We start from the raw sequence: 12,227 nt of genomic DNA, 5'->3' as shown, positions 1-12,227 counted from the left end.
TGGGAATCAAATGAAAAGTATTTGAGAGTAGAGTGTGAATATGGATCTTTTAAATGGGGTTCAAGTACTTAAGGAGTCGTACCAAACACAAAAATACTGCCAAAAAATAAAGTTGACCAAGACAATAAGGGACTTCAATGAAAGGTTTTCCGGAATAGAACATGAATATGGTGTCAAAAATTGGATCCAAGTGTCAGAGGCGTCGCCCTAAGAATACCGCCCAAAATAAAAAGTGGACCGATCGGGACAATATAGTACTGCAATGACAGCTATTCGGGAGTAGAGTATGAATATGATATTAAAAATCCCAAGCCCAAAACGCCCCAAAAATACCGCCCAAAATAAAAAGTGGACCGATCGGAACAATATAGTACTCCAATGTCAGGTATTCGGAAGTAGAGTATGAATATGATATAAAAATTTGGATCCAAGTATCTAGGGAGCCGTCCCAAACCCAAAACCGTCCCAAAAGTACCGCCCAAAATCAAAGTGGGCAAATCGGGACAATATGGGACTCCAATGAAAGTCATTTGAGAGTAGAGTACGACTATGATTATCGAATATTACAAATTGGATACAAGTTGCCTTCAGTGGCAACTGTCTCCTTGGGAGAAGAAAATGTTCCATTTGCAGAAAGTGCAAAATACCTGGGTGTTTTCCTGAGCAGGAAATTCAACTTCGAATCCAACATTTTGGAAAGGGCGAGAAAGTCAACTCTTGCCCTATACAACTGCAAGAGAGCCATTGCCAAAAGTTGGGGTTAGGCTGCGTGTCATGCATTGGGTATATACTGCAGTTGTCAGACCTATAATGCTTTATGGTGTTGTGGTCTGGTGGACGGCGCTTCAAAGGTCCACCTACTATTCAATAATCAACCAGATCCAAAGGATGGTTTTGTTGTGCATCACAGCCACACTGAGGACGACACCATTTGATGCCCTGAATTTAATGCTATATTGTGGCTAGACAAATTGCTGCGACCACTGCCATGAGGCTAAGGGAGTTTTCATTTTGGAAAGGGCGAGAAAGTCAACTCTTGCCCTATACATCTGCAAGAGAGCCATTGCCAAAAGTTGGGGTTAGACCGCGTGTCATGCATTGGGTATATACTGCAGTTGTCAGACCTATAATGCTTTATGGTGTTGTGGTCTGGTGGACGGCGCTTCAAAGGTCCACCTACTATTCAATAATCAACCGGATGCAAAGGATGGCTTTTTTGTGTATCACAGCCGCACTGAGGACGACACCATTTGATGCCCTGAATTTAATGCTACATCTAAAGCCTCTGGACATTGTGGCTAGACAAATTGCCGCGACCACTGCCATGAGGCTAAGGGAGTTTTCTCTTTGGTCAAATGGCGGCTACGGACACTGTGTTTTTCTTGATATAATGTCCGATGCATCAGGCAGTGTGGATGACACCTTGTCTGAGCCGCTTTCTGATAAAAAGTACTGTACCACTATTCCTGATAGAACCGATTGGAACTCCGATATCCCAGGTAATAGAATTTACATAGACTTCTATACGGATGGTTCCAAACTAAACGACCAGGTGGGCTTTTGGGGTTTACTCTAAAGACCTAGAACTGGTCATATCGAAAAGGTTACCCGACCAATGCAGTGTGTATCAAGCGGAATCCCTGCCAATTAAGGAAGTGGTGAAATGGCCAAGATATAATGTCATTACGACGATTGGCATAAATATCTTCTCAGAGTGCCAGGCAGCCATTAAATCTCTGGAGAACGTATTTCCGCCCTCGACTGTTGCATATCTCTCAACGAGGTGGCTGAACACTTCAAAATTCACCTATTCTGGTTGCCGGGCACCAAAGATAGGGAATTGTAAAGCGGATGGGCTTGTGAGACTAGGAGCTTCCTTAAACTTTCCAGGGAAACTGGAACCTGTGGCTATGCATCTAGCGATATGTTGCCGAAGGGCAACGAATGATAAATGGTCACAAAGAGAGGGCTGTGAGCATTCTAAGATTATGTGGCCTAATCTAGACTTGAAGAGGTCTACCGCTTTGCTGTTACTGGCTAGAACAGACGTCTCAGTCATTGTGTCTATCATGACAGGTCACTGTCTAATTGGAAAACATGCTGACAGCTGTGAGGAAATCGAAGAAGAAGAGAGTATAGAACATCTTCTGCGTAAGTTCCGCTCCGGCAATCAAAAGGATTCTCATTACTTTAAAAACCTGTCTGATTTAGCGGATGTGAACGTTCGCAAGTTGTTGGGCTTTTTAAAGCGTTCTGGATGGTTCAACGGTAGGAACTAGAAGGCATCTTCCTTCTTCTGTTCCTGTGGTATCACAATGGACGATATCGTCGAAGTGAGTCTGATAGAAGACTGCCACTTTAACCTAACCTAATCTATCAATGGGTCTATCTCTCTTTTTTATACCCACCACTGAAGGGAGGGGATATATTCATTTTGTCATTCCGTTTGCAACACATCGAAATATTCATTTCCAACCCTATAAAGTATATATATTCTTGATCGCCGTAAAAATCTAAGACGATCTAGACATGTCCGTCCGTCGGTCTGTTGAAATCATGCTACAGTCTTTAAAAATAGAAAGATTAAGCTGAAACTATGCAAAGATTCTTTTTTTGTCCATAAGCAGGTTAAGTTCGAAGATGGGCTATATCGGACTATATCTTGATATAGCCTCCATATAGACCGATCCGCCGATTTAAGGTCTTTGTCCCATAAAAACCATATTTATTATCAAATTTTGCTGAAATTGGGAACAGCGAGTTGTGTTAAGCCACTCGACATTCTTTTTCAACTTGGCGCCCTCTGGCGATCTCTCGATTTGATGCTTTGGTCCCATAAAAGACGCATTTATTGTCCGATGTCGCCGAAATTTGGGACAGTGAGTTGTTTTAGGCCCTGCGACATCTTTCTGCAAATTTGGCCCAGATCGGTCCAGATTTGGATATAGCTGTCATATAGATAGTGGGCCCATAAAAGGGGCATTTACTGTCCGATGTCGCCGAAATTTGGGACAGTGAGTTACGTTAGGCCCTTCGACATCTTAATGCAAATTTTCCCCAAATGGGTTCAGATTTGGATATAGTTGCCATATAGATCGATCTCTCGATTTATGGTCGTGGGCCCATAAAAGACGCATTTATTGTCCGATTTCGCCGAAATTTAAGATAGTGAGTTATGTTAGGCCCTTTGATATCCTTCTTCAATTTGGCTCAGATCGGTCAAGATTTTAATATAGCTGCCATATAGACCGATCTCTCGATTTGATGCTTTGGTCTCATAAAAGACGCATTTATTGTCCGATTTCGCCGAAATTTGGGGCAGTGAGTTGTTTTAGGCCCTGCGACATCTTTCAGCAAATTTGGCCCAGATGGGTCCAGATTTGGATACAGCTGCCACATAGACCGATCTCTCGATTTAAGGTTTTGGCACCATAAAAGACGCATTTATTGTCCAAAGTCGACGAAATTTAGGGCAGTGAGTTAAGTTAAGCTCCTTGACATATTTCTGCAATTTGGTCTAGATCGATCAAGGTTTGCATATAGCTGCTATATAGACCGATCTCTCGATTTAAGGTTTTGGGCTCATAAAAGGCGTATTTATTGTCCGATGTCGTCGAAATTTGGGACAGTGAGTTACGTTAGGCCCTTCGACATCTTAATGCAAATTTTCCCCAAATGGGTTCAGATTTGGATATAGTTGCCATATAGATCGATCTCTCGATTTATGGTCGTGGGCCCATAAAAGACGCATTTATTGTCCGATTTCGCCGAAATTTAAGATAGTGAGTTATGTTAGGCCCTTTGATATCCTTCTTCAATTTGGCTCAGATCGGTCAAGATTTTAATATAGCTGCCATATAGACCGATCTCTCGATTTGATGCTTTGGTCTCATAAAAGACGCATTTATTGTCCGATTTCGCCGAAATTTGGGACAGTAAGTTGTGTAAGGCCCTTCGATATCCTTCTTCAATTTGGCTCAGATCGGTCAAGATTTTAATATAGCTGCCATATAGACCGATCTCTCGATTTAAACTTTAGTCCCATAAAAGACACATTTATTGTCCGATTTCGCCGAAATTTGAGATAGTAAGTTGTGTAAAGCTCTTAGACATTTGAAATTTGACAACTTGACTCAGATCGGTTCAGATTTGGATATAGCTGCCACATAGACCGATCTCTCGATTTAAGGTCTTGGGCCCATAAAAGGGGCATTTATTGTCCGATGTCGCCGAAATTTGAGATAGTGAGTTGTGTAAGGCTCTAAGACATCCTTCTGCAATTTGGCTCAGATCGGTTCAGATTTGGATATAGCTGACATATAGATGAATTTATTAAAGGTGAATTTATTGTACGATTTCGCCTAAATTTGGGACAGAGATATGTGTTAGGCCCTTCGATATCATTCTTTAATTTCCGCCAAATCGGTCCAGATTTGGATATAGCTGCCATATAGACCAATCTCTCTATTAAAGGTCTTGGGCCCATAAAAGGCGCATTTATTGTACGATTTCGTCGAAATTTGGGACAGTGAGTTGTGTTAGGCCCTTCGACATCCTTCTTCAATTTGGCTCAGATCGATTCAGATATGGATATAGTTGACATATATATCTATCTCTCGATTCAAAGTCTTGGCCCCATAAAAGGCACATTTAAAATGCGATTTCGCTGATATTTGACACCGTGACTTATGTTAGGCTCTTTGTCACTCGTGTCGTATATGCTTCGGATAAGTCTAGCTACCATAAAGACCAATATTTTGTTCTACAAAATTTAACCATGACTTGTACTTATTTGACAACTCAATGTCCGTATCGAATTTGGACGGACCATATTTCGATATCGATGGAGGCCACCCTAGCGCAGAGGTTAGCATGTCCGCCTATGACGCTGAACGCCTGGGTTCGAATCCTGGTGAGACCATCAGAAAAAATTTTCAGCTGTGGTTTTCCCACCCCCCTAATGCTGGCAACACCGTAGCGCAGAGGTTAGCATGTCCGCCTATAACGCTGAACGCCTGGGTTCGAATCCTGGCGAGACGATCAGAAAAAATTTTCAGCGGTGGTTTTCCCTCTATAGGGGAAAGACTATAGAAAGGAGGCCCCAAATCATTGAGCTTAAAACTTGAATCGGACTGCACTCATTGATATGTGAGAAGTTTCCCCCTGTTCCTTAGTGGTGGAATGTACATGAGGAAAATTTGCAATGCTCGCAACATTTGTGAGGTACTATGCCTGGTAAAACTTCTCTCTAAAAAGGTGTCGCACTGCGGCACGCCGTTGGGAGTCGCCTTTATAAAGGAAGCCCCCTTATCATTGGGCTTTAAACTTGAATCGGACTGTACTGATTGATATGTGAGAAGTTTTCCCCTGTTCCTTAGTGGTGGAATGTACATGAGGAAAATTTGCAATGCTCGCAAAATTTGTGAGGTACTATGCCATGTAAAACTTCTCTCCAAAGAGGTGTCGCACTGCGGCACGCCGTTGGGAGTCGCCTTTATAAAGGAAGCCCCCTTATCATTGAGCTTTAAACTTGAATCGGACTGTACTGATTGATATGTGAGAAGTTTTCCCCTGTTCCTTAGTGGAATGTTCAGGGGCGAAATTTGCAATTTCGATATAGCGTGATTATATAGCGGATTATGACGAAAACTGGTTTACATATATAAACAAACATGCACTGAGTAATACAAGCATAACTACAAAGTTTGAACAGTTTAGTTGGGAAACAATCACATCACACATAAAATAGTAATTCTATATATCTTTACTTGGTTGCTTTTCTCTATTCGCAGATCTGAACCCAAAGAATTGCTATCGGATGAGCAAGTGGAGAACCTTTTACTTAGCCATTCCGTGGATGAGAATGGAACGATAATCGTAGAAGAACTTAAATCACCACTGCAACAGCCAGCGGGCAATAAATATGGCATACCATCACTATTGGTTTAAAACTTCTAGCTTGCCAAAGGAATCTCATAGGAATTTGTATATTTTAGTTAAGTTTTCTTTTCAATAATTTATATATTATTTGGGCTTTTTATTGTAGTACAACAAAAAACAATATATTTAAGAAAACATATCAGATTATCTTACAACTACACACATACACGCAAACAACTGGAAAATATCATCAAAACTTTATGTTGTATACGATAAGAGATTTCGTAAAGAAAGAATGAATGAAATACAATAATTGTTGCATGTATGCTATTTGAGAATTTCTCGATTTTTTGAGGGATTTATTTATTTCTTTGTTTAAAACATTTAAAGTTTTTCGGCCCAACAAATGTCACCCAAGTATTGGACTGGATTATAAAAAAAATAAAAAAAAAACAAAGAGGAAAGAGAAGATTTTCACAAAATTTCCGTGTGAAACCTGAGTTCGTGAAACCTGATTTCTTGTGATATTCCATAGATTGAAATGAATTTGTTACTTAAATACTTTTCAGAAAACAAAACAAAACATTTTTTGTACTTCTCAGTAGCATTGTTATATATATATTTTTTTTCAATTGTTTTTTTTTAATAATTTTTTTGTTAAGGAAATAAAGGCTAATTCAATAAAGACAAAATGAAAATAAAAAGAAAAAATGTTTTATAAAAATGCTAAATAAAAACAGAAAAACAGCATATATATCTAGACATACACATCTATTAATAATTGTGACTTAGAATTTTATTAAAACCAAAAAGTAAATAAAACTGATAACAACAACAACAACAACCATTGATATTACCAGACATTTAATTGAAAGAGTTTGTTAGTGACAATTGAAATAATTTATTGTGAACAATTTGAATTCTAAAGAGCAACTGAGATGATAGGTTCGAAGAATACATTTCTTCATAGTTATGTACGTTATAATAATTAATAAAAATAATAATAATTATGAATAATTACTAGCATATACAGATAATAAACAACAAGAAACTGAAGAATTAAATTATACTATTCAATTATGTATTATTAAAAGAAAACCAAAAAAAAAAAAGAAAAACACAACAAAATATTTAAAACATTATACAGAAATAAATGAAATAACAAAATTGATATTTGTTTCCCTCCTGAGGCTAGAAAACATGATAAAACAAAGAAGTCCCAAACACAATAAACAGTCGAAAGAAATCTGCAACCGAAGGTGGAAACAGTACAAAGTACAACTAAGAGCGTGCTAAGTTCGGCCGGGCCGAATCTTATATACCCTCCACCATGGATCGCATTTGTCGAGTTCTATGCGCGGTATCTCTCTTTAGGCCAACAAAGAATATTGAATAAGATCAGCTCTATCAAGTTATAGTCCGATTCGGAACATAAATAAATGCTGAACATTGTAGAAGTCATTGTGTAATATTTCAGTTCATTCGGATAAGAATTGCGTCTTGAAGGGGCTCAAGAAGCAAAATCGGGAGATCGGTTTATATGGGAGATGTATCAAGTTATTAATCGATTCAGACCATATTTCACACGTTTGCTGAAGGTCATGAGAAAAGCCGTTCGGATGAGAATTGCGCCCTCTAGTGGCTCAAGAAGTCAAGCTCCCTGATCGGTTTATATGACAGCTATATGAAAAAATTAACCGATTTAAACCATACTTGGCGCAGATGGTGGAAGTGATATCAAAACACCACGTGCAAAATTTCAATCAAATCGGACATTAATTGCGCCCTCTAGAGGCTCAAGAAGTCAAGATCCAAGATCGGTTTATATGGCAGCTATATCAAAAAATGAACCAATTTGAACCATTCTTAGCGCAGTTGGTGGAAGTGATATCAAAACACCACGTGCAAAATTTCAATCAAATCGGACGTGAATTGCGCCCTCTAGAGGCTCAAGAAGTCAAGATTCAAGATCGGTTTATATGGCAGCTATATCAAAAAATGAACCGATTTGAACCATACTTAGCGCAGTTGGTGGAAGTGATATCAAAACACCACGTGCAAAATTTCAATCAAGTCGGATGAGAATTGCGCCCTCTAGAGGCTCAAGAAGTCAAGATCCAAGATCGGTTTATATGGCAGCTATATCAAAAAATGAACCAATTTGAACCATACATAGCGTAGTTGGTGGAAGTGATATTAAAACACCACGTGCAAAATTTCAATCAAATCGGATGAGAATTGCGCCCTCTAGAGGCTCAAGAAATCAAGACCCCAGATCGGTTTATATGGCAGCTATATCAAGAAATTAACCGATTTGAACCATACTTGGCGCAATTGGTGGAAGTGATATCAAAACACCACGTGCAAAATTTCAATCAAATCGGATGAGAATTGCGCCCTCTAGAGGCTCAAGAAATCAAGACCCCAGATCGGTTTATATGGCAGCTAAAGAGTGATTTGTTAAGAGCTTGATAACTTTTTTTTTAAAAAAAAAACGCATAAAATTTGCAAAATCTCATCGGTTCTTTATTTGAAACGTTAGATTGGTCCATGACATTTACTTTTTGAAGATAATTTCATTTAAATGTTGACCGCGGCTGCGTCTTAGGTGGTCCATTCGGAAAGTCCAATTTTGGGCAACTTTTTCGAGCATTTCGGCCGGAATAGCCCGAATTTCTTCGGAAATGTTGTCTTCCAAAGCTGGAATAGTTGCTGGCTTATTTCTGTAGACTTTAGACTTGACGTAGCCCCACAAAAAATAGTCTAAAGGCGTCAAATCGCATGATCTTGGTGGCCAACTTACCGGTCCATTTCTTGAGATGAATTGTTCTCCGAAGTTTTCCCTCAAAATGTCCATAGAATCGCGAGCTGTGTGGCATGTAGCGCCATCTTGTTGAAACCACATGTCAACCAAGTTCAGTTCTTCCATTTTTGGCAACAAAAAGTTTGTTAGCATCGAACGATAGCGATCGCCATTCACCGTAACGTTGCGTCCAACAGCATCTTTGAAAAAATACGGTCCAATGATTCCACCAGCGTACAAACCACACCAAACAGTGCATTTTTCGGGATGCATGGGCAGTTCTTGAACGGCTTCTGGTTGCTCTTCACTCCAAATGCGGCAATTTTGCTTATTTACGTAGCCATTCAACCAGAAATGAGCCTCATCGCTGAACAAAATTTGTCGATAAAAAAGCGGATTTTCTGCCAACTTTTCTAGGGCCCATTCACTGAAAATTCGACGTTGTGGCAGATCGTTCGGCTTCAGTTCTTGCACGAGCTGTATTTTATACGGTTTTACACCAAGAACTTTGCGTAAAATCTTCCATGTGGTCGAATAACACAAACCCAATTGCTGCGAACGGCGACGAATCGACATTTCACGGTCTTCAGCAACACTCTCAGAAACAGACGCAATATTCTCTTCTGTACGCACTGTACGCATTCGTGTGGTTGGTTTAATGTCCAATAAAGTAAACTGAGTGCGAAACTTGGTCACAATCGCATTAATTGTTTGCTCACTTGGTCGATTATGTAGACCATAAATCGGACGTAAAGCGCGAAACACATTTCGAACCGAACACTGATTTTGGTAATAAAATTCAATGATTTGCAAGCGTTGCTCGTTAGTAAGTCTATTCATGATGAAATGTCAAAGCATACTGAGCATCTTTCTCTTTGACACCATGTCTGAAATCCCACGTGATCTGTCAAATACTAATGCATGAAAATCCTAACCTCAAAAAAATCACCCTTTATATCAAAAAATGAACCGATTTGGCCCGTTTACATTCCCAACCGACCTACACTAATAAGAAGTATATGTGAAAAATTTCAAGCGGCTAGCTTTACTCCTTCAAAAGTTAGCGTGCTGTCGACAGACAGATAGACGGACGGGCGGATAGGGCTAGATCGACTTAAAATGACATGACGATCAAGCATATATATACATTATGGGGCCTCAGACGCATATTTCGAGGTGTTGCAAACAGAATGATGAAATAAATATACCCCCATCCTATGATGGAGGGTATAAAAATCTCTAAACTTTTGCTTGCGGTATCAGCAGCAAAAAAATTATTTCTTACCAAAATTTAAGAAAAATCCTACCAAACCCGACTAAAACCTACCAAATATTCTGCAAGCCGAAAATGCGGTATGCAAATGCAAATTTGCCCATGAATATTATTCCACTAAGGCACTGGGTCAAATTTCTCATATATCACTAAGTGCTGTCCGAATCAAATTTTAATCCTACGGGGCCTACTGTTTACAGCCGAGTCCGAACGGCGTGCGCAGTGTAACACCTCTTTGGGAGAAGCATGGCACGGTACCTCGCAGTTATCGCCAGCATTAGGAGGGGATAACCACCGCTGGAAATTTATTCTGATGTTCTCGGCAAGTCATGTTCTAATCCAGTCATTCCGTGTGTAACACCTCGAAATATTGATCTAGGACCCCATAAAATATATACACTAGCCATATCCGTCCGTCCGCGGTCGAACGCATAAAGCTAGCCGCTTTAAATTTTGCGCAGATACTTAATATTGATTTAGGTCGTTAGGGCCATTGCAAATGGGCCATATCAGTTGAGATTTGGATATAGCTCCCATATAAACCGATCTCCCGATATGACTTCGTGAGTCCCTAGAAGCCGCAATTTTCATTCGATTTGGTTATAATTTTTAACATAGTGCAACAACAACTGTGCTAAGTAAGGTCCGAATCCGAATCTATAACCTAATAAAGCTCACATATAAACCGGTTTCACGATTTGACTTCTTGAGCCCATGGATTCCTCAATTTTCATCCGATTTGAGTGAAATCTGTGTGTCACCTGATATAGCTCCCACATAAACCGATCTCCCGATTTGACTTCTTGAGCGCCTGGAAACCGCCATTTTTATCCGATTTGTCTGCAATTTTGCTCATAGTTATATGGCAGCTATATCCAAATCTGAACCGATTTGGGCCAAGTTTCAGAAAAATGACGAAGAGCCTGACACAACTCACTGTCTCAAATTTCAGCAAAATCGGATGATAAATGTGGCTTTTATGGGCGTAAGACCCTAAATCGGCGGATCGGTCTATATGGCAGCTATATCCGAATCTGAACCGATCTGAGCCAAATTGAAGAAACATGTCGAAGGGTCTAACACTACTCACTGTCTCAAATTTCAGCAAAATCGTATAGTAAATGTGGCTTTTATGGGCCTAAGACCCTAAATCGGCGGATCTGTCTATATGGCATCTATAACTGGACCGATCTGAGCCCAATTGAAGAAGAAGGTCGAAAGAGTTAACACAATTCACTGTCTCAAATTTCAGCAAAATCGGATGATAAATGTGGCTTTTATGGGCCTAAGACCCTAAATCGGCGGATCGGTCTATATATAGCCAATCTTCGAACTTAACCTGCTTGTTTGAACCGTTGAGTGGAGCGGACGTATTGTTATTTCACTCCGCAAGAATTTTCCTGTAACTCGTAATTGGTCATTATTTTTGGAAGAAAAATTTAAGTTACTCAAGGATAGCTGCGATAGAGGTATCCATTAGGCGGTTGATGATCTGCGTTTGTTTCCAGAGGAGCGGCAGGTCTAGAGTCCGGGAGTAGGCTTAGAATGGACTCCAAAGACCCAACAGCTGTGGTGATGGTATCAGGTCGTAGCATGTTGTCTGCTACTGAAACCTCGACTGGTGGAGCGGCTGCTCCAGGCTCCACTAGCCAACAGACGAATGGTCTGCAGGGGCTTTTGACGAAGGCACCTGGTTCGAGTCTATAGGACAAGGCCGAACCTATTCCTTCTTCGCATGCCTATAATTTGCCTAGGCCATCGGCCTTCCCCGGCAGACCAACACGCTCTTTAAGAGGTTGGAAGACGCATCGCTCTCAGGTTTATTAAGAGGCTTGGTGCGAATGATGCTAAGTCTCTCACTAACAGGCAGAGAGACTGCCTAAATTGGGCTCGGGAATTTGCTGCACAGGCTACCCCAAAGATTACACGTCTAGATTCAGAAACTGCACCGTAGTCAGCCAAAAGGCTGCGGTCACCTGGAGGGCATCCCATGCATAAAAGAACTAGGGCGAACAATAGTAAGATGGGTCCAGGAACCTTTGCGAATGTCGCTATGAACAGTTTGATTATGACAGTTATCGACAAGGGAGAATAACAGGGCTGCATACCTAGGAATGGACTGTCGTCAGTATACTCCGATGTCCTTGTGGAACTTCCTGGGTCTCCTCCAGTTTATGACGATGCAGGCTGGTATCGGGGCCGATACAGACTAATTGCCTTCGGGGATCAACACTCAATTGAAATGAATCGTTGTGCGCTAAAAAATATTCG

The 12,227-nt window shown here is 40.4% G+C and overlaps 1 protein-coding gene across 2 annotated transcripts in view; it reads left to right on the top strand.

The window, feature by feature from the left end:
• Nucleotides 1-6,931, top strand: part of LOC106085697 (guanine nucleotide exchange factor rei-2) — a 39,582-nt gene extending 32,651 nt beyond the window's left edge. For both annotated transcript variants that reach the window (XM_013250059.2, XM_013250058.2), the window contains one exon: nt 5,793-6,931. In XM_013250059.2, the coding sequence (XP_013105513.1) occupies nt 5,793-5,949 (157 nt within the window). In that variant the 3' untranslated portion in view covers nt 5,950-6,931. The remainder of the gene's footprint in view (nt 1-5,792) is intronic.
• Nucleotides 6,932-12,227: the final 5,296 nt, after the last annotated feature.

The sequence above is a fragment of the Stomoxys calcitrans genome, chromosome 4 (assembly GCF_963082655.1).
Source record: "Stomoxys calcitrans chromosome 4, idStoCalc2.1, whole genome shotgun sequence".
NCBI classification, from domain to species: domain Eukaryota; kingdom Metazoa; phylum Arthropoda; class Insecta; order Diptera; family Muscidae; genus Stomoxys; species Stomoxys calcitrans.
Note: the sequence above shows the minus strand (reverse complement) of the source record. Positions and strands in the feature narration are given on the sequence as shown.